Consider the following 24,260-nt stretch of genomic DNA (forward strand, 5'->3'; position numbering starts at 1 on the left):
AAATACACTCTTTGGCCAGTTCACTCACTTGCGCGCGCACACACACACACACACACACACACACACACACACACACGGGCACACACACAGGCACACACACAGGCACACATACACACATCAAACAAGATGCGTGTTCGTGAGCCGTTTGACTGATCCAGAACAGTAACTGAAGCTTTTCTGTTGATGCTCCATCTGTGTTTACAGTGTGTATGTGTGTGTGTGTGTGTGTGTGTGTGTGTGTGCGGTTATTCGACAACAGTGAATGGGAGCACGTAAACAAACAAACACAGATGGAGCTTTGATTGAAAAGCTTCCGATACAGATACATACATCAGTACAGAATGTATTATACACTCACTATTTAAACAAAGGGTCACAATAATCCCACCTCCATAACTTAAAAACCACAAGATTGTACCTTTTTAAATTTTATTCGTAAAGACACATACTAACACTACACAGTTTTGTTCATCAGCTTGTCTTGACAACAGAGAAAGAGGCCAATAGTTTCAATAATAATCAAAGGAGAAACTTAAGTACAGCTAAAGTATCTTTGTCAGAGACCATCAGTCATTTCCTCTAGATCTGGGTAGAAAAAGGATCAAATGCATTTATCGTTTGATTGGAGAGGTTTCAATACTACTTGGTACTGGATTATTTCATTCGATACCTTCAAGGTATCAAGTACAGATACGCACCCTAACTGTGTCGATCAGGTTATTATGGTGAACTCACCCAAATGAGTAGACCTGACTTGGTTTCTTCATGGTCACCCAGGAACTGATGAGACAGGTGATCAGACTGCACAGGGAGGAGAAGGAGAAGGAAAGGTGAGAGCAGGTACAGAGAATTATAGTTAAAAGACACAGAGGGTAGACAGAGAACAGAAGCGGCAATGAAATCAGAGAAAACAGAGGTCAGCTAAAGTTCACTTCCTTAATTTATCTTTTATTCATTATAATCTCAGAATTAAATTTTCATGAGCAGAAATTCTCCATCAAAACAGCCCCACAGGACAGCTGAGCAGACCGAGTGTTATATCATCGTGTTTCTGTATATTTCACACTTAAAATTAACTACACACATGTAACAACTAATTTCATTATTGATTAAACTGCCAAACAGACGATTAATCAATAGTTTGGTCTATAAAAATATTAGAAAATAAAGATATAGAAATAAATAATAAATCATTTGCCAAAGCCTCATATGAGGCCTTTAAATGCTCTTGATCAAAATAAAACAAGACATAAAACATAAATTTCAAATAATTCTATTTACTATTATTATTATATTATTACAACATAAAATAAAATAATGCAGGAAATTTTCACATTTAAAAGCATTTTTGATCAATTACTAAATTCTGTTTTTTAATCTCTGTGTTCAAGAAATTGATATGTACAAACTGGAACCAAAGCTGATGAGAGAGAACACACTAATGTCACAGATGACGCAGAACACACTCACCTGAACAGGTCGAAGATGGTGAGGTATGTGTAGGCAGTTAAGGCTGGAATGACAAAACAGATAAACAAAAATCATCACAATCAAATACAAGGCGATTTAAAACATTGTGAGTTAGATATTCGATCAGTAAATTCATAATTTTAAAGGTGTAACATGACTTCAATCAACATCATTTAAAAGGACATTATTTTATCTGCAGATTCTCGACTAAATAATTTGATCTTTTATGATAATATTATATGAGATACGCAATGTAGCTGTATGGTGTAATACGGCTGGGCAGTTAATCAATCTTTATATTTTTAATTAAGAGTTTGGCTTCCAACGACTATGAAAACAAAATAATTGAGAACTATCATTATGCCACAGTCTGTTTCACAATGATGCTCTCGTTTTGTCTTATGTTATAAATCCAGCACACCCTGTTACTTTACAGCGGAGCGCTCAGGGTCGCCAACCTGGCTGCTTTCTTGGTAGATTCAAGCTGTGTTCCCACCAAAAGATCACGGGACAGTTAGTCCCAGGAACCACTTTTCGAGAAACCAAAAGGTTCCTTCAGTCCACTGGTATCTACGTTTCAACTTTCGAAGACGCTCTTGGTGACTTCATTTCTAAAAAGCTAGTAGTGACCAATTTAACGTCTTTTTTAGACCATCAGATAAAAAGGAAGAAATGTGTTCATATTTGTTTTATTGTAAATCATTCCAGTGCGTACTGCTCAGAGTAATCAGTCCACAGCTCTTCTATTAACAAGGTCTCCTCTTTTTTTAGTTGAATTGTATTTAAAGTTCAAGAAAATATACAGTTAAAAGACATTTTTTTAAGTTCAATAAATGTATGTTTTCAAAGTTAGAGACTCATCACATTAAATAACCTTGATCTCAATATTGACCAAAATAATCAGGATTATGAATCTTAAGTAATCGAGCAGGCCCATAGTGTAGTATAGTGTGTGTGTGTGTAGCAACATGTATACCACAGATTTCAGAATAACTCGGTCACATCTGAGGAGAAAGACCTTCTTTTATAACTGCAGAACCTGCCTGAGAATCATCATGATTTTTCAGTATCAAAGTAATCCAGCTGTAGCTGTTGGTACATCCATTGGTACACTGCAAACAGGGGCTTTATTGGTAACTATTTGCCAAAATCTCAACAAATACAGGCTAGTAAAAAAGCTCAAGGAGGCGATGATGGTATGGTGCAGTTTACTCGATTTTTATCTGAGGGAGGGACCACAGTTTCAGGCTTTGAAACCCCCTCTTGTAAACCATGTGGGTCTTTTATTCTCTTTCAGTCTGAGTTACTGTAGTCTAACTGTAAACCTTCTGCAGCCTGCGTTGGCGATACTGCACATAAAGTTAATCTGAATTCAAAAGTAGTAGACACAATCTGAGCATGTCAGGTTAGACAGCCAGCAGTTATTTCACTACATAGCTGGCCAACAAGCTCGTGTGCTAGCCATTGAACTGGTCATTAAGTTAGCGAGTCATTAAGTCAAGCCGGCAGATAGTCAGCCAGGCTTTCACTGAGTCCATCACCTGGACAGAAACCTGGCCAGCAGCCAATCAGCCACCAGGTAAGCTGAAGGGTCAGTTAGCTAAATCAGTGGGCTAATTAGTCAGTCAGCCAGCAAGCCAATAAACTAATAAGTCAGTTAACCAGCCAGCTACAGAGAGATTCAGTGTCGTTCTGTCTGTCTGTCTGTCTGTCTGTCTGTCTGCCCGTCTGCCTGTCTGTCTTAATGCCTGCCAACCAGCTTTCTGTAATCAGGTTCTGCTGTGGGGGATGAGGAGAGCGGATTAGAGCGGCTTTGTGCTGAGAGGAACATTTTGTTTCCCCACCACCGGCGTCCATGTTGGCCAACCTGACGCCATGTAATCCTGACAGAGAGGCCTCGCGGCAAAGACCCGGAGAGACAGACGAGCAGAGGGGGAGAGACAGACAGGTGGCAGGACTGACGCTGAGAGACACATCGACAGGCAGAGGGACGGACTGAGGGATGGAGGCAGATAGACGGGCAGAGAGAGAGAGTTTAGAAGACAGATAGACAGGGTGATGGACATGTACACAGACAGGCAGACACAGAGAAAGTGGATGAGTGAGAGACAATCCTTAACACACAAGAGTTACAGATAGTGCGGAGGAAAATATCTAAGACAGCCTGAAACTCCACACAAACACCAGACATTAAAGACCTCAGACTCTTGGTTATTTGACCACGGTTAGATATAACTATATATGTATAAGAAAATACACATATGGATGTTGTGTTTTGAGAAAGTTGTCACATCATTTTCTAAAGTAAAATAAGTCACATTGTGGAAGTACCAGTGAGCAGTAAATTTAGATTTTGGACAGTTTAATGAATCATCATCACTTTACCCCATCACAGACATGCATAAAGTTGCATGTATCAAAAGGAGAATAACTGCATTGAAGGATTTTCAGGAAAAAGTTGGATCGATTCTGTTGTTTAAATATAGGATAAATGTCTTATGTATCATCAGGAAGGGATTTTGACACAGCCTTTTACTTGAGTAAAAGTATACGCAGTATTGGCATTAGCCTTGAAAAAATTGGATGGATCATAATGAAATGTGGATGAGTTGTAATAACTTTGGTGATGCGCTGACTTTTCCTCTGGTGCCATCATCAGGTCAACATTTTAATGTGTCCAACATACTTTGGTTTCTGATCAAATATATGTCTGTAAAACTAAAGCCTCAGCTGTACTTTGTGTTTAATGCTAATTAGGAAATATTAGCATGCTAACAAGTAGGTGTGTAACCATCCATCAGTCTTGATCGATGTAGCGATTCAGTGATCAACAATCAAATATCATTGATGCAAAGTGAAAACACTGATCCATAGCATCATCTTTAGGATACGCTTTTATTTTGAAATTAAGTGTCACTGTCAAACTGCGGCAGGCAGAGGGCGAGCAGACAAAAAAGAAAAACAAAAAGAAAAAAAAAAACAGATAAAAGTATTTACTTTGGTATAAATCAGTGATTGTGGAGGAAATACAGGTCAACATGCAAGGCACATGTCAGTGGCACCATTTTGAGATAATATATAGGAAACTGAGTCTGGCCGGGCATCTCACTCAGCTAACTTCTCACTACAGCAACATTAGCTGCTCTATTTTAACGATGTTGGGCTGAAATTCAGCGGTGTTGTTCTGTCGGGAGATGCAGTGACTTAAACCAACACTGAGTATGAAAAAGAATAAATAATATGTAGAATTTGTTAAACCATGAGTTAAAAAATGTCCACTAGCTGTAAGGCTAATTTATGCAATGTAGAAATTTTTGAGCTAATAATGGGTGACAACAAAAGCAAGTGTTTTGTCTATGAACCTTGACAGTTACTGCTGAGCTGAAATTTACCGATTTGTTAAATGGTCTTATTGTTAATCCATGTTTTATCGCTGTTGCAAGAAGCTTGCTTTCAGAGCTTTAAACCAGAAAGCCCTTAAGTTTCAGGGAAAAAATTAAAATGAAATTTTTTCTTCCAGAAAGGACTTTCTGGCAGAACTAACTTCATGTGCGGAGTCAGTTTAAAATAAACTTAACTGCACTTATGTCTTTACAAATGCAAAAAAGAAAGAGGTGACAGCTTTTTCTACGACTGTCCTAAATGGGCACGCGATATCGACTCATTTCAATTGCAGAATGCTTAAATGAACCAAATTTATATCATGGCAGACTTTGAGATATCAACAAATACCATACTGTTGTCTAAAGTATCAACATAATATTGTATTGTGATGAAACTGGAGCTTTACACCATTGATAACAGGCTAAATTAAGCACAGTCTGACAGAGCTGTGGTCTCTTAATCTTGTTTAAAAATATTTCTCGCTGAGTATAATATTTAAATCAGTCTGAAGAGCAGCATTTAGATACATGCAGTGGAGAACAATATCCTTAACAACCCTCTGAGTTGCAGTAGAGGAAAAAGTGTAGAGTAACTTTAGTGAACTTTCTATCGTATAATTATCAGTTTCACTGTTTAATCCCTAAAAATCTGTATACTGTGCAAAGCCCTTTTTGCTGTATAATATGCTGTTGTTATTTTGATATGCAGCAGCTCGTCTACCCGCAGGGATCAATGAGGTTTGATGTCATCTTGTTGTGTTGAGTTAAAAGCAGCAGACAATAAAAGCAATAATAATACAAACGCTGACATCACAGTGACCCTGGAACAGGCTGGACCAGATCAATACCTGGGCTGAAATTTCTCCATCGCTGTGCTCAGATAGGTTTACATATACACCACAACACACACATACACCCACACAGAACCCGGTTCAATTCCTTTCTAAGTCTCCTGCTTACAAACACTGACACCCAGAGGACGTGTGGATGTGATACCAGAGCAACAAACAGAGCAGACGGGACATTATTCTTATCTACCGCACACACACTCACACACACATCAGTATGATCAGAGAATATGATGTACAGAACAGAGAAACACAAGTTTACACAAACTAAAGACACACATGTACACATCTCAACCCATGTACAGACATAAAGACACACACAGCTGCCCCACAGGAGCTGAACTCAATACCCAGAGCAGAATGACGAATTTAAATCCCTGTTTGATTTCAGAGATGATCGATAGAGGAGAGGAAGTTACTCAAACCTCTTTTTTTTTAACAATTTGCAATTTCTTTAGCTTCATTTTATATTATTCTATGTGATTTTCTTTGCCTTTCACTACATTTCTTCCACTTTTGATGTCCTTTGAAACTGCAAATAATAAGAGGAAAGATGGAGAGCGACCAGAAGGAAGGAAGGATTTAAACAAGGAAGGAGGTGAAAGGGGAAGGGAAGGAAGGAAGCGAGGGGTGGATAGACAGATGAGAGAGGAGAAATACGAGCAGTAGGATGAATATTTAATGCTGTCTGCAGAGGAGCAGCCAAAACACACACACACACACACACACAGTGCTCTAAGTAAAAGCACATTCACAGTAAACATACACCCATGAGATACAAGTATGTATTAGCTATTCATAATGTGAGCACTTCATTTATCACTGTTAATCATCTGAGTGAAGTATCAGAGTAACAGAACGTATATATTCTAAAAAAAGGACAATAATTTTGTGTAGACTGACTCAAACTTTACTGTTAACAGTTTCTCTTATGACTATGACTCTGCAACTTCTGTTCAGCAGGGAAGTCTATCACATCAAATCAAGCGTACCTAACTTCTCCCTCAACAGCATCAATGAATAAAAAGACTGCGTTAAACCATGTGATGAAAAGCAAATGGTTCAGAGCAGCAAAATAAGAATAAAATCTACCAGAATCAAAAAAAAGAGGGTACAAATTTGCAGTGTGCTCATAAGGTGTGTTTCCATCCATTTTCAATTTGCACATGAAAAAGTGTCAAAATTTGGAGAAAAAAAGTTTTTTATGCTTGGCTGAAGTGGAAAAAATGGTGTGTCAATAAAAGCGAGCACAAATTAGCAGAGCGCTCAGAGAGCCTAGACCTCCACCAAGGCTAAACGCCCTATCTCGCAACATTAACGTATGTATCATGAACACTGCACATTATTCTACATGTGCATGCATACACACACACACACACACACACACACACACGTCAAGACTTTCCAGGATCTCCAATGTGCCCAAAGGCAACTGTTCTTCAGCCTAGCAAGAAGACATCCAGCTAGCATGAGAAAGTGAGGCTCGGAGATACTTTCGTCGCCAAACGTCCGCAGATTGCTGTACCGGTCGCAGGGACACACACACAGATCCATCAACTGAGAGCAGAGCGTACGTGGGTGTGTGTGAAGGAAGGAGACATAGAGGAAGAGACGCTGATTATCAAAGCTGAGAAGTAGTCTTGCATGCTGATCCAAACTGCTTTCGTTTTTAGCTCTGGGTATCTTAAAACAAGTTTAACTAACTAACTAGTAGTCAACTAATCTCTTCTTGGCAAAGGTCAAAAGCACCATGGAAACAGACTTGTTGAACAGAAACAATTGGTCATTTTGTTGATTGACAAAAAATTAACAGTAATAATAATCTGATTATATCATATAAAATACTTTCACAGTCACAGGGGACATTTTTACATTTTTAATATTTTTAATGAAGTACCAATTTCAGAACATTTTCTTTTAACAGAGTACACTCACAGTGTGGTATTAGTACTTTTACCGAAGTTATTTAAAGGATCCAAACTCTCTCTCTCTGTCACTGCTTCAACGCTACATGCAAACACACATGCATACACACCTGCAAGACACACACACATAGTCACTAAGGGCAGTTACACAGAACCAGGACACACACACAGAGAAACAGTCACACATAGAAGACACACATCAGAGCGAGGAGCTGAATGTGCTAACCACAGCAAATAGCAGCTTAGTGTCACTGGTTCCGGTAAACAGTAAAGTGAGACCCAGAACAGACACACACACACACACACACACACACACACACACACACACACACACACACACGGTCGTGGTGTCAGGTCAGCTCTTGTGTGCTGCAGATGTAAACTAAAAGCTTCTATCGAACGTCTCAACTGCTGCGGTGGGGAGGCTCCCCAAGGAGGAGGAGGAGGAGGAGGAGGAGGAAGGGGAGGAGGAGGACAGGGACAGGAGAGTGAGGGGAGGAGGGAGAGAAGAGAGAAAGAAGAGGAGGAACAGATGAACCAGCAAAAGAAGGATGAAGGATGGAATGATATAAGGAGAAGGAGGAGGAGGCTGGGAACATTGCCCAACGCTGACACTGCTGACCACTGAGGGAGAAACATGAGACTGGACCTGAGGGTTACACACACACACACACACACACACACACACACACACACACACTAAGACATCACAGACACACACACAGTTACACAAAACAAGTGATCACAACACTGTTTATTAATATTAACATGCAAACACACAAGTGATACCAACCTAATACACTACACTACACTTTAAACACAGTCATGTGAACACTGTGGTGGAAATCAACTGAATTAAATAACTTTTGGGGTAACAGAGGGGCAATTAGCTGTGCAGCAGTCTGATGCTAAGTGTATATATCCCACTGCTGCACAACAAAGTGCCCCACTGGGAACAAATACAGTTATTGATTGATTGCTTGACTGATTGACTCAATGACTGAATTCAAGGATCATGCAAATTCGTACATATCCTACATAATCACGAGCCAGTAATTCATATTATACCTTTTTGGGAGGGCTGTGATCACGTGACCAATGCGCAGATGGGAGTAAAGAAGGATGTGGCTTTGTTAGGATGGAGGTTAGGGGTGGTAGATGGGACACCAAACACTGGTGAACTTTCAGTCACTTTAAGGTACGTCGTCACCATGTTTCTTTTCCCAACCCTGCTAGGGTTGCAGCGATATATATCATTTTCAAGGTATACTGTGATATAAAAATTGATGATTATCATACTGTGTATATTTGCTTATCTATGATATTGAAAAAAATGTAACTGGACGCTGAATCTCTCTTTAATTTTAGTTATTTTCCAAGGGGAGACTTTTTACGCAAACTTCCATTAACAAAATGGTTTCAGGATTCAATTATAGTAATAAAACACTTGTTCAACCAACAATAATCCTTTCATTTTCATTCCTTTAAGGGTCATTCTAACTGATAATAAGATTCACTTTCCGTAACCGCTTATCCTGTTCGGGGTCACGGGGAGGCTGGAGCCTATCTCAGCTGACATTGGGCGAAAGGCAGGGTACACCCTGGACAGGTCACTAGACTATCACAGGGCTGACACATAGAGACAGACAACCATTCACACTCACATTCACACCTACGGACAATTTAGAGTCACCAATTAACCTGCATGTCTTTGGACTGTGGGAGGAAGCTGGGGTACCCAGAGAAAACCCACGCTGACACGGAAAGAACATGCAAACTCCACACAGAAGGGCTCCCCCTGCTAACCACTGCACTGTGCGTAATATCGTGATACCATGAAACCGTGATATATTCTGAGACAGTTACTTGACTGTGAAAATCTCATACTGTTGGAACCCTAAAACCTACTTTCTGTTACTTTACTTGCCCAAACCAAACCTCCTTAACTAAACTTCACAACATTATCTCGTTAACTTTACCTAAAGTACGTGACATCATTTATGGGGCTCTAATTCATAGGATACCATATGAACCATTGTATGAGGGTACGCTGCACAAGTACATTGAGCCCCTAAATTGGTTTAGTTAATTGTATTATTCATTGTGACATGCACATAAAAGTGCACAGTGCAGATAGACTTGTATAATTCTGAAAATACTATTGCAATCGTGACACAAAAGAACAGAACTTTTCACATAGAACATCAAAACACGAAGATCTTTGTCACCCGTTCAAAGGTCGACAGATAAAACTTCTAAAACACTTTTTCATTTCATTATTATCCGCTCAGGATGACTCATCAAAGAGAAAGGGAGTTGAACTAAAAGAGGTAGTCCTTAAATCATCATGATGCGCTATTAAACATGTAATGGTCTTCAATTTCACCTAAATCACATGATAAACAAAGCTTTTACTTATCAGGGAGGCCATTAAACTTTTAGAGATCTTTGACTTTTAGATAAATTCTGCCTCACATAAGGCTCTACACTAGCTGCTTTCCATCAACAAGACCAGCTTGCTTTATAGGCTACATAACGAACAATTTGTAATTACTGTTTTTATAGAATCATTTTCAGTTTTTAGTGTAGTTACTCATTTGTATTAAGGGTATTTTCCATCAACACTAACTGGGATCTTCAGAAACCAAACGAGTGCCAAGCCCTAAATCTAAAACATCCTTATAAACACTGGACACATACATAAAGCATGCACAAAAACAAGCACGTCTACAAATGGTTAACACACACACACATGCATACACTCTCCCTGGTGACCGTGGCCCACACAGACAGCCTGTCATCCTTACATATGACAAGCAACTGCTGTCGATATGAAACCAGAGTAAAATGGATTCTCGTATCTCCATGTGGGATTTGAGGAGCAGCTGGCAGTGATATGTTAAACCAAACACTCTGATGTACCCACCCCGTCCTTCTGCCCCCTGTGCCCTGACCCTGCACCCTGCAAACCCCCACACTGATGATAATCAATGTAACATCATCTGTTAAGACAAAACTGCTATTAGGAAAACTAAATGCTGGTATGTTCAGGGTTCTCCCTTTATTTATCAAGCATGTCAGAGTAGGAGATCAGTCCTTACTGGTTAAATATTCTCAGATTTTTACGCAAACTTGGTCCTAAGTTTAGGAATAAAAGCATTTTATCAACTTATCCTGAGAAATGACTCCTATCTCTCCCAGTGTTGTTATTGTTGTTTTGTGCAGAACCTTTAAATCAAAAAGTGATGCACCTGACAGATGGCTTGCGTCATGATGCTCCCTGTAAAATGTAACCTGAATAATTGTATGTGCTCTGACCACATTTACACACTATCAAATCAATGAGAGGAGAGAGGAGAAAAAGACTCTAACACTGACCTGAGCTCTGTTTGCTGACAAGAGATAATCTTCTACTACTTTGTTGTGTGTGTGTAGACAGGTAGGCAATACTAGTGAGCTAGCAGTTTGGTCTTCAGTCTTCGATGTGAATTGTTTTCAAACTTTTAAGACATTTTAACTTAATTTAATTTAATTTAGCCATATCACCCAACCTTTGTCAGAGGTCAGAGAGTGGAGTGAAACACTGCTTTCCAGCCTCATAGGGCTGATTTGAAAAGTTCAAAGCTTCATTCATCACACGGACATCTTTTTTTTTTGCATGTGCATTTATTCTGTTTTTTAGTATTTATTAGTATTTAGTATTTCTGCACAGTTGCAAATAAAGATTGGGCTAAACTCATATTATTAGTATCACTGTACTTATAATTTTAATAATGCCAGAGCTATGTAAAATCCAAAAGGCTAAATTAATTGAAAAAAAAAAAAAGACTGATATAATAATTTCCAAAATTAAAAACATGGTTTCATCTACTGAAATAATATTTTCATGCGCCAAAAAAAAAGAAAGAAAAAAACAATGTTTTTCTCTCTTGCTTGCTGCACACAAAGAGAGGCAAACACCCGTATTAATCTAGCAGCAATCTAACAGCACCATAAATTACATCTATTCATTTAAGAAAGTTGATTTAAGATAATAATGACAAAAAAAATAATAACTTGTTTAACACAATGAATTACTTTAATCCAATGAAAGATCTTGTTAGAGGATTTAAAAAATTGTTTTAGGGTGATGACATCATAAAATATGACGACAGACATTCAAAGCTTCTTTCAAAAACCTTGATAAAAGCTCAACAGAACCGGTTTGATATTAAGCCAAGCCAGGTGTCATGCTCCTGAGTGAAACATAATGACACAGTATCCCAAAAGCAAACGAGCGGCAGAGTAAGGTGTCGCATCACATAAAATCGGAGCTCACTGTCCACACTGAATCCATCAAATATGTACTTCTGCTACATGATGTAAACAAACCACACAAATATCAGCTGTTTGCTCGAGATCAGACTGGAGCCATAACAACTTAGAAGATGGGTGAGTAATGTACTTGCCATCATCTACGTTTGTAACAAAAAACACATTTTATATTTTGGTATTTACTGAAAATGACATACAGTGTTTGGACCATGCAATGCATGATTGATGTGGCGCTGTACCACCATCAGTGCAGGTTGCCAATTTAGGCCACTTTGTAATTTGCCAGAACATGTTATAATGACAAATGCCAGTTTGGGCAGTTTGCATAAAACCAAATCGGTTTAAGCTCGTACACCTGACCGGAGCAGACCGGCAATACCATAATAACAGTAATACATTTTGTGCGTCAAAACCAACAATACTGGCAATCAAAAATTAAACTCTGATCGCTGTTAAAGTAACCCAGATAATTAAGTGTATTCAGCGTCAAGTTGTGGTTAAAAAAAGCAGTTTTACATGGTTTCATTACAGGCCTCAACAATGAGAGCTGACAACAGTTTTGATGATCAGTTCTTCATCTTCATTCGCTTCTTCCAGTCTCAAATGTGATGATTTGCCGTTTTTCTCGGATTTATGTAATTTTTAAAATCAATCATATCTGTGTTTTTGACTGTTGGTTGGACAAACTGAGACATTAGAACATGCCTTTTGTTTCACTAGAAATAAAAATGGTTGTTACGTGCACAGCAAAATGATTTGCAGAGGATTGTCCCTTTGTAAGGTGGAATCTCATGGGAGCAGCTTCACAGACATCAGTGTTTAGGTGATCGAGACATACTGAGAGCAAAAGCAGATGTGGTGGCTGTGTGGAGAATAAGAGGAGCTGATCACACAGAGAAACACACACACACACACACACACATTTACACACACACACACACACACACACACACACACACAGGGTTACTGTGAGTGTGTGTTGGCTGTACTGAAGGCCCCGTGGGACGGACTGCTTCACCAGCTGTGTTCTGACACACAGGAACACCGAGGGCCTGGGGACAACACACGCACACACATCTCAGATCACACACACACAGTTCAGATCACATATGCACATTCAACCATCTCTGGATGAGAAACAAACAAACAAACTAATGGATATGCACACAAACACTGCGCAGACGCAAAACAACAACACAGACAGAAATGAGAAAACATTTACATTTTTTATCATAATTATCAGTGTTGTTCAACTCAGATTTAATGCTCAGATTTTATTATTAATTTCTTTTGTCGACTACATTTAAACACCTCTCTGTATAATGCAATACAATGTGTTGTATCGGAGTGAAAAAAATCACTTCTGCATGTCGATTATTTATGTGTGTGTCCTCTACCGTTAAATAAAAACACACACACTCAAAGTTTCTCTTGACACTGGTTCAGCCTAAATCTCTAACGATGTTGTGTAGGAGAACAGTGAGGAGGAAGAGGAGGAGGTGTGTTTATTCGTCTGCGGAACAGACACTTGACCTGGTTTCTCTGTGATGCTCTGGGCCGAAAAACAGCTGGAGACAAACCCACACACACACACAGAGGGGGGAATGGATACGCAACTGTACACACAGACAGCCAAATAAACAGAATAATACAATACATTACAGCTGCCCAATAATTCAATATTATAGAGGCCTATATTTTATATTTCTGCTGATGTGTCTTTAATTTTTGCCTTTCACTTTTCACTTTCACCTCTTTGGGCCTATTGGGAAAGTGGTTTGGTTTAATTGCTCACAACTCAACTTCATAACCTGTGATGAGGGACGAGATGAAGTAAACACTAGGTACATGCCCATTCCCTTAATTACATCCAAATTTCCCTCACTTGCATCATTTTCTTGCATCTCAGCCCCACTGAAGACGTGTAGAAGGATGTGATCAAGCAAATGAGTTTTTAGAGAAATGAGCTGCTTTTTCCATGAACCATAATCTGAAGTGACGTCAGTTTGTGATGACAGCGGCAAAGCTGGATCTTTTCATAGACAGGGAGGTTGTATTTTCACATATGCAAGGTCCAGATAATATGCTTCCCCTATATTCAAACTGCGTCCAGATCAGTCAAAGCCACAGTGCGTATGTGAATAGAGTACAGACACTCTAAAACAAAAAGATTAAGGTAGAGGACAGCTCATCCATCCATCCATCAGCTGGAAGGAGAGGACGTGACAGGAGGGTGTGGTCAGGTGATGGGAGACAGACAGAGGTAAGAGACAGGAGAGAGGGAGAGTGAGGTGAGTTAAGGTGAATGACAGAGGTGTGTGTGTTAGAAAGAGAGGAGTTTAGGTGACACAAGGGGGTTGGTTGTGTGTGTGTGTTGGAGTGAGAAAAAAAAAGGAAACAGACTGACAGATGAACACACTGATGCTTAAACTGCTACAGTGTGTGTGTGTGTTTGGTCCAATGAGACAAAAAGCTGATGTCTTTGCTTTGTAAAAGGCTGAAAGCTGATCCAGTTGTCCACTGCACAATTTGATACGTGAAGACCAGCCTGACTGCACAAACACACACACACACACACACACACACACACACACACACACACACACACAATTCTGTAGAATCATCATCAGCTTATGTTTCAGTGACAGTGCAACAACGACTCTGCTTAAGCAGCGCTTAGACACACCACCCAACCTGTATGTGCGCAAACACAGGCAGTAGCTGGTTGTAGCCTGATGTGTTCGGTTGACTCAACCAGAGTAGAGTGAAACAGAGGACAGTCATCACTGAGTCAATTAACATGTAGTAGATTAGATTGAACACAGTAAGCCTTACGTGATTTGAGAGAAAAGACAGTGAAGAAAGAACCGTAATTTTACAGTCTATGAAGAGAAGAAGACCCTTGAACTTCATCAGTGTTTCTACCAAAGGAGCCATAAAGTCTCTGCTCTCAAGGCAGCACTTTGCAAATACAGTGTCTTTCTGACTATTCATAAAGAACAGCTTCAGACTTTTTCCCCCACTTACACCTTCATGATTACAGCCTGTACACTATGACTTGAACACAGCATTACTGCTTGCTCCACAAGGGCCAAATGTTTACAAGAAGAGGTGGAAAATGGGCCATATGAGACATAATATAGACCTTTGGTACCAGATATGGATCATCATTAAATAAAAGATTTTTCCTCATTTGTTGACTAAAGATCACACTGATTAAAACTGATCAAATGGCTGTAAAGGCCCAGACACACCAAACTGACATCAAATAACTACTGTCGACAAAGGCCGACAGTTGCGTCGCCTCACATCGCCTGTGTCTTGGCCAAAAAGTTTCTCTTAACCATGCCACAAAGGCTACAGCAAACGTCAGAGGAAATTACTCCCCATACCAGCAGGCAGTGGTAGTCTATATTTGTCATTCAGAAAGGGAAACCTGAACATCTCACACCCTCTTTTCTTTAGCCGCTCGTGCACTCTGCTTACTTCTGCTTCTCTTTTTGTGCACTGAACTGTACTGCCAATCAGAGTGATTTCAATGTCGAGCTCGGTCATCTCCTACGCTGCTTCAACATGCTGAATCAGCCAACAAGGGCCAATGAGAACCAACAGTGCGGGACACACCGCAGAAACTAGGGCAACCAACCCTCACTAACAGCTCCACATTGACCAACACTGTCTGTGCTTGGTGTGTCAGGGTCCTGTTATGAAAGGTGTTGCTTTCTGTGATGAACAATCTGTGAGCTATCACCAAGGCTACAGCTTCACTGAGTTTTAGCCTCATTCAGCGCTTAGTTTTTATTGACCAGCACATCTACTGTTTGGTTACAGACAGTTAGAGAGAAGCTGGTGAAGAAAGTGGAACATTTTACAGCTGAGGAGAGTTGGTAGAGACCATACCATAGCCATATTGCCCTATAAGGTTTTAATATGTAATGGGGTTTTTTTTTGAGCATGCTCTGCTGCCCCAGAGTGGCAAAATAATTAATGCTGTAATAATAAACTTCTGCATCCATGTCAGACGGAGTGGGCTCCAACATCTCCAGCACCAACTTACAGCAAACAGTCTCAGGATAAGTGCACTGTGCTTCAATAGGCTATTAAAAGCTTAAACGTGCCCCGCCTCCCTTTCAAAGTAGGGCACTGTAAAGTCAGTCACTCATATGCATTTTACTCGTTAAGACGCAAAACTGTTGGTTTGTGAACACGAACATCTTTTTTCACCACAAACACATTTGTGAATCTTAGAACACACGTGCAGATATAGTCTGCACCATGTTCCCTCCACAGTCAGTGAGCTGGAAGAGCTAAATGCATAAAATACACACAGACTGCAATCTGGTCCCATGTTCTCTTAACTAACGTACACACACACACACACACACACACACACACACACACACACACACACACACACGTACACACAAATACATGCACAGGAAATGAGATCAGGAACACTGGGTCTGGATAAGCTGCCCTCTGACTATCTCTTTCTGCAGCTTCACAGGTCGACTAAGGGTTAACAGCCTCAGTGCATCAGCAGGGCATGCATGGAGCCTATACCGCCGCGTGTGTGCGTATGGTATAGTGTGTATTTAGACGTCTGTTAAGCCGTTAGTCATGAGCTAATGGGGCCAGAGCTGTGTGTGTGTGTTTCCATGCATGTGTTCCTGCAGCAGAGTGCAAGCATGTACAGTATGTACATATGAGGCTCTGGAACATGGTATCAGACTTGCAAAGGGGGGTCAACAGGGACGTGTGTGTGTGTGTGTGTGTGTGTGTGGGGGGGGGGGCGACTTCTATGTAGGTTATGCTTCATTTGAAGTAAAGGCAGAAATGCACTTGAGGCGTTGGACGTACATACTGTCCAACACATACATACAGTACACAGAGGCACATTAAAACACATAAGCTCAGTGGAAAGACACAGACTGTGTTCAGACTGTCACTGTGTGGGACTGACGGCTCAGAGTGAATGAGAATAATGAGAGTGAATCTCTGTTCTGTTTGTTTATACGCCAGCAGAGCAGACAGGTCCTTCAGCCTGTAGACATGCAGCACGTTGAAAAGTTTGGAATCAGCCGTTATATTTACGCTTTATTTCTTTCCTTTAAGTTAAGTTTATTTACTTTACTTATCTCCCTGAGGGGAAATTCAATGTAAATAAAATAAATAAACATAAACTTTCCATCACTGCTTCCAATTTAATGGAGATAAAAGCTGCATAATTCAGAAATGAAATGATTTGAATTTCCATTTAGTTAATGTCCCCACAGTGACTATGTTTACATGCACGCCGATATTCCTCTATTATTCCACAACATGACGATATTCTGAATTTGACACGGGTCATGTAAGCAGCATATTTTGTCTGGATATTCTGAATAAGGCGATTTTCTGAATGTAGCAAGACATGCCGGTATTATTCGGGTTTTTGGAGCATTCTTTTGACATGTATACAGCACATTCAGAACATGCAACTCAATTGGACTTGAAGGGAATTTGCAACACATGGCCTCTTGCCTGTTTATGGTCAACTCAGTGTGTTGTACACAAACCATCTCACCAACAGTTTGCAAGACTGTGAGGCAAAGATGCATGCCTAAAAGCGAAGCCCAAATTTCTGGTTAAAAAGAGAAACACACCCACTTTTGCACAATATGAAAGACTTGGATATCATCAGGTTTTTGTGTATCTAACCCTGACCTTTTCAAGAAGGTGGCTGAAGGATTGAAAGGGGGAGGCTGTGTTTATACAGTCAAACAAGTACACCATGAGTGGAAAACCTCCACTTAAGAAATCCTACTTTGACGCAAAGAAGCAAAATGACACAACAGGGTCCAGACGTTCTTCCTATCCATATTTCAGAAACTTTTGGACCCATCAGCTGGATGCTTTAAAGTATCCTGGTCTTAATAAGGATATAGACTTCACATGTTTTATGTGATTCATCTCTGTTCTCTACAGGCTTCACCATTTTTATCACAGCCTATGTGTAAAGATGTGTGTGTATATGGGATTAGGGTTATCTCATCTCATTTTCATTATTGTCTATTTGTTTCACCTGTCATGTCATTATCTGGGTCATGTGATGGCCTCCTTTTGGTTTCTGCCACTACATAGGTCGGGCCACACCTTTGTTGCATGTTTTTTTTTTTTAAAGCCCTGACAAAGACCTGCAGTAGTCAAAACATGTTTGGCTCTTTAAATGATTTAGCCACTACAATAAAAGCTTTTTAAAACTTCCTTGGAGTGCCTGTATTGCCTTCCCTTGTTTCCTGTGTTCCTGTTTAGTAGCAATATCGTCTTTTACAGGAATCAGGGCAAAAACCAGAATATTTTGTGCATCTAAACGTAGTTACTGTTGCATGCGAGGGGAGATTAATGTTAGAACTTGGATTATGAATTTGTTTGAAAGTGCCCCTCGACCATTAGTGAACCACAACTGGGAATTGGGGTCCAAATATATCAAAAAATATTTTTTTTTCATCTAAATCTAAAGCCCAACACTGATAGAAATACTTGAAAAATCCTGATTTATGTTCACACAAAATACACCAAAAGTACCAAAATATAAAGAGATCTTTCTACTTCTGAGCATGTCCAATAAGAACAGACAAAATCAGCAATCATTGGTAGAAGAAGCTGGAAGCTTAGCATCAAAATGTGGAACTGTTTCAGTGTCAAGTGCACAACAATGCCTCACTAGGTTCACATCAAACATCAACAATGATCTGGGAGGAAATAAGGGGATATGAGGGCACCATCAGGCACTATAATAAAATTGTGTAACAAACAAATATTACCAGTTAAGTGCACCTGTAAATCAAAGGTAAACACTCAAAAAGAGCAGCTCCTTTCAGTGTGTTTACTTATTTATGTGTTCATGTAACACTTGGGTTTCTCCTATACTGCAAAAAGTTTTAACTCAGCATCACAAAATCTGAAGCTGTACAGTAACTCCAGCTGTCAGATCAATGACGTGAATGAAAAGACACCAAAAATACTCAAAGTAGCAGACGGGTGAATGATGAATGTGTGAATGCTAGTGTGCTCATCATGTGAGTGGAGACTTTATACACGAGGAGGAAACCAACAGTATTGAGACCAGGCCGCTGTCTGCTCCTGTTGTTCTCATCGGGGGCCGAGTATCGACGGTGGTGTCGCCTTCCCCCCCCCGTTTGTTCGATACCTCTGTCCTCCGCTTCCTGCCTGTACGACACCTGACGCCACTGCTGTGTGTGTGTGTGTGTGTGTGTGTGTGTGTGGCTTATGCTGCAGTATTTGCAGGCAGAGCGGGTGAGCGCGGATAAGGTTGCATGTTGATCTTTTCGTGGCAGCATTTTCCTGAGTGATGGAATCCCTGAGAGGATTTAATGTTGGTGGCTGACACGAGCCTCGCTGACCATAAACACAGCGTCTCACTGCACAGCTGTCTCACTGCTCAGCTGTATGCTGACTTTCACCACCTCCACAAACAGGCGTTGAGACAGGTAGCACTGAAATATGTGCACGTTTACAGTCAAATTTAGTGATGATGTACACAAACAAACACAAAAACATGCTTAACTGACTTCTGTTTGCCCTTTAACCCCTGGCCTCCACACACATGCCAAACAACACCTGACCCACCATTAACTACTGACTCTAAAATGCACCTTGTATCTGATGAGGCCGACAACATTAATGGATTTAAATAATTTCCACTCCTCCTCTGAGCTTACTTCCTCTCCATCCTTTAAATCTGCACAGATCTCCTACAGTCATGAATATCTGCAATCACTGCTCACTGTATGTAAGGTTAAATTTGGATGTGTGCGTCTGAGTGTGTGTGTGTCTTCGCGTCCTAAATATAAGCTTGTCACATCGTCCAGAGTGCAGCCAGTGGACAGCTCAGCTGAGGCAGAGAAATGGTTTTAAGTGCTGCTGTTCTGCTCACACAGCCCGCCAGACAACCCAAACACAAGTTGAGACCAACACTGATATTTCACTGTTATGGGAGCTACTGACAAACAATATTGCATGCATATATTCAAAACTTTCAAAGCCCCAAACCCTTAGTAACTTAATGTTTCCAGAGCAGAACTGAATTTTCTGCAACAGCATCAAAAGACAGGATCACAGAACAGATTCTTGAGAATCCTTACTGTACGTTCAAACCAACAGTGACCAGAGCTTCCAAAACGGCGGAAGTAATTCATTTTCAATGACAGCCTGGCGACTTGGGCGACCTGGTCGTCAGCCACGCGTCTTGGGCGACTAAAGCAACCAGAGTGGGTCCGGAGGGGAGTTAAAGCTCGTTTTACTTTATGGTAATGAGCTCTGACGCAGTTCAGCGACAACCAATCAGAATGCTGACATGCTTCGATGAAGCGGGTCCCAGAGAACAAGCCATGTAACTCTGGTTCCTACAGCACACTTGCACCGACAATGGATATCAAGAAGTTTATTACTTGCGTTGGCGCCCACAATGTGTCGCTGTTCGGTTACAGAGACCAAAATAACAAGAATGAGGCTTGGGACCATGTAGCGGAGGTAGTTGGTTGGTCTGGTGAGTTTTAAAGTGTGTAATGTTAGTAATAGAGGAGAGAACTGCAGGCTAATGTCGCACAAGGCATGCAAGTCTTCCTTGCTTGGTTTCTTTTTTCTGTCTTCACTGACCAAACGTAACTTTCTGTAGGCCAACTATGAGTTTTTTGACTGGAAAACAGCAAGCAGCAACTATGCTGCTTTCAAGCCAGTAGTTCGCTTTGCGGCTCCTTTAAACTGACAAGCACAATCGAACGTTTGAATGATTCACGTGATGAGCGTCTAGAGAGACCAACATTGTGTCACAGCTACATTAAGTACAGCAGATCAAAACTGATGCAGACAGTATGTCTGTGAACTCTAACAATGGTTTGACCTGCCAGGCTTTGGTGAGGACAGGATTATTCTTATTCATAGAAATGATGAGCAACACACACTAGCAAACTAGAAATATCCTTTATACACCATCTCTAATTTGTTATTCTCCTGCTCTGCTGTGGCTGTGTGTATCTGAGGAGAGACAAAAGCCAAAAACCGTTCTTGTCAATATGACACATGTTCCCTGTATTGTAGCACCAGAGGGTAAATACAGATGCTGTGAAGGACTCTGTTTCTTCAACATGCCTTTTAAAGTGCCATATTTTGACTGAGGTGACCCCCCTACCCTCCAACACATACACACATACACCAGCAGCGGTAGTAACAGGATCAGTCTGAACCCCTGTGGTGAGACGACACTGCTAACACACTTCCTAAAGACTTGTTCAGTGCGTGCTTGAAGCTGCAGGACACACACACACACACACACACACACACACTCGTGCCTTCTGTGTGCGTGTGTTTAAGTGTCTAGCTGTCAATCTGTGTTTACTGTGTGTAGACAGGTATCTCCGCCTGTTAATGTCTGTGTCCGAGTCTCAAAGTGTGTGTTTTTCTGTGTGTCTATGTGTCAGTTTGCATGTGTCTATCTGTCACTGTGTTTGTTTTATATGTGTGTTTGTGTGTGTGTATGAGTGTGTTCTGGTGTGTGTGCTCACCCATGCTGTTGGTAGAGCTGCACCACATCAGCAGACAGCCGGTACATAGCAGGTTGAGCGCGCCAAACAGCAGGATCCTCCACGACTGAAAACAACAACAAGAAAACACAAAAACTGTTTAAGAATAATAAGAACAGGAGCAGAGACGCTCAACGTTTGGTTCGATGTCCCATTGGTGTCATTTATTATGCACATGGGCTGATGGGAGATACAGTTTTTTTGTACGTAACATATCAACAAAACCATGTCATACTCACTTCCTGACAGCTGAACTTTTATTTCACAGATAAGAAACAATAAATTGTGAAAACAATAAAGTCTCCACTAAAATAGCATTTTAAATCTTGTCCTGGCTTCATATGAGCAGAGGAAATCTCCGCTTGTCACTAGGCTAATTTATACAATGTAAAATGCCATAGGCTTGTGCTAATAACATTAGCATGTTGTATTTCTTTGGAAAACGTGTTAAGTATAAGACAGTTGTTTTGTTGGTGAACCTTGTGAGCTGTAATAGAGTCGAATTTTGTAACGTTACCTTTGTTAAATGTTGCTGTTGACCCTGGCTTCATGTGAGAAGAGGAAAAGTTGGCCGCTAGGCTAATTTATACAATGTAAAACACCATAGGCTTGTGCTAATTACGTTAGCATGTAATATTTGTGTGGGAAAAACACGCCCAGTAAGCTGTGTGCACTACAAGAAAAAAAGACCTGCAGCACAGACACAGACAGCTTTATATTTTCACTTTCAAACAATTTAAATTAAGTAATTTAGTGAGACCTTTACATGTCTTCCTAACATACAGCGGAGGAATGAACTCTGGCAGAAGGAGCGTGACAAATTGTCCAAATATACTGCAAGCAACAATTTTCAGGGAGCCTATGGAGCCCTGAGCGAGCCTAAAGAACAGCTTGCTGTTGCAATGAAAATAGGCTGAAGGTGCGTGAAGTTTCGCAAAAATACAGCCAGGGCGAGTGTTTTTTTAGGCAAGCGAAATGTCACTTTGTCTGTTCGCTGACACACAAATCAAATTAGGACCTCTTTACTGGGAACCACTCAGACAATCTGATCTGTGCCAGTTCACATCGTGTCCAGTAGGAAAAAGTCTTACAGAAACTTGCAAGACAAATGAGAAAAAAGTCAAAGTCAAAATCAAAGCAGCAGAGGTTAAGATACCCTGGCTGGCTTTCAGTCCCTGGTAAAGCACTGGATCCTAAACCTCCCATGATGCACCTCAATAGCATCTTTCGTAACTACAGTTTGTAACAGTTTTTCTGTTGAATTTGTCCACAAGCCCAATCATAGATGGCCGTGATGACATAAAGCTGCTCCAGAGCCACAGAAGATATTATACAACTGTTTTCTCCTGAACAGGGTTTCCCCAGCTGTCAGTCAGCATCCCGCAGCAGACACTCTGGCAGGTGACCAGCCGCCATCTAATCTAAATCCAAACCTACAAACCGACTGGGAGCTGCTGGGTTTTGGCTGCTGGATGCAGGGTGAGTTTCCTGCCCTGCGGTCGACCTGCTGTGTCGGCCGGGGGATTTGGGTGAATTGTCTGACTGAACGAGTCACTACAGTCTGAATCAGTTCATCACAGAAATACCAGCTGAGGGCAAGGTCACTGTCAGAGGACGAGAGAGCGGAAAACAGCCTTAGTACTGAGAAAGAGTAGCTCTGCTCGTCTGTAACATCTGTTGGTTTGATTATAACACATTATAAAGCTTTATACAAGCGATAAATCTATTTTAATCTATTTTAAGAAAGACTAGAGATGTTTTACATTTCAATACCTGGGTTCTAGAAATACATGTAAACCCTTTATATATTTAACAAGTCCTCTGACTTACAGTACATCATTTGCCAGCGCCATCCAAAGTGACCCATATAACTTATACATAGTTTTAAAAAAATGGTAGCTATCTTAATTAGTTACTGAATTAATGCACCATCTGCTGAGCATGCTAAGTCAGTCCCTTCAGGATTTCCAGGGCTGTTTTTGTAATAGATGCGACCTGAAATGTAGGATTTCATGGCAGCGTTTCTAAAAAATTGCAATCAAATCAAATCTGTTGAACTCAAACTGCTTGTCTAGAGTAAAGGAACTGGTTTGAACATAATGTCGACGTGCTGCTGTTTCGCTTGTAAACGTTTACTCAAAGTCAGGCAACTTCAACCACTTGGCAAAGGTTTGGAGAAGACTGTGGCCATGGCTAAAAGAACCCAACATTGGTCAGGGACAGGATGTAAACTGTGGTCTTTGTCCACCACAAACGCCTTCCTATGAGCCATCAAGGCCACCTTGCTTCCTCCTTTGCCTTTGAGAGACAGCAGTAATTACACACACACAACGACCACAAATCATTTGTCAAGAAGACATAAATATAGGTTGTTCAAGTTTGGACAAATGACCAATGAAAGGAGACCAGAGAGACCAGTTAAGCTTGCTCCATACAGTCTGTATCAGTGCCCATTTAACACTGGTGTTACTCCGTCTGCCTGGATGTAAATTCAGCAGAATTTTCAATGAACAAAATAAAAAATAAAAAAAAACCTTGAGTCTAAAATCGCCCTCTGAGCAGAAAGAGAGAGTGCGTCTGTGTGTGTCAGAGGAAAGAGAAACAAGAAATGGAACAAGGGAACGTGTGTGTGTGTGTGTGTGTGTGTGTGTGTGTGTGTCCTGGCCTGTCACTTCGTGTTGGAGTCATATGCCGTGGTGGGGAGCGCCGAGTGCTGTGAAATCTACAATTACTGTG

The 24,260-nt window shown here is 40.7% G+C and overlaps 1 protein-coding gene across 1 annotated transcript in view; it reads right to left on the bottom strand.

Annotated features, from left to right (window-relative positions):
* The window catches only part of slc30a6 (solute carrier family 30 member 6), a 73,840-nt gene that overhangs the window by 39,313 nt on the left and 10,267 nt on the right, over positions 1-24,260 (bottom strand). Inside the window, exons 4-6 of the mRNA XM_033614103.2 lie at positions 21,507-21,591; positions 1,471-1,513; positions 736-801 (exon numbers count right to left, since the gene is read on the bottom strand). Of these exons, the coding sequence (XP_033469994.2) occupies positions 736-801; positions 1,471-1,513; positions 21,507-21,591 (194 nt within the window). The remainder of the gene's footprint in view (positions 1-735; positions 802-1,470; positions 1,514-21,506; positions 21,592-24,260) is intronic.

Source organism: Epinephelus lanceolatus, chromosome 17 (assembly GCF_041903045.1).
Source record: "Epinephelus lanceolatus isolate andai-2023 chromosome 17, ASM4190304v1, whole genome shotgun sequence".
NCBI lineage: Eukaryota > Metazoa > Chordata > Actinopteri > Perciformes > Serranidae > Epinephelus > Epinephelus lanceolatus.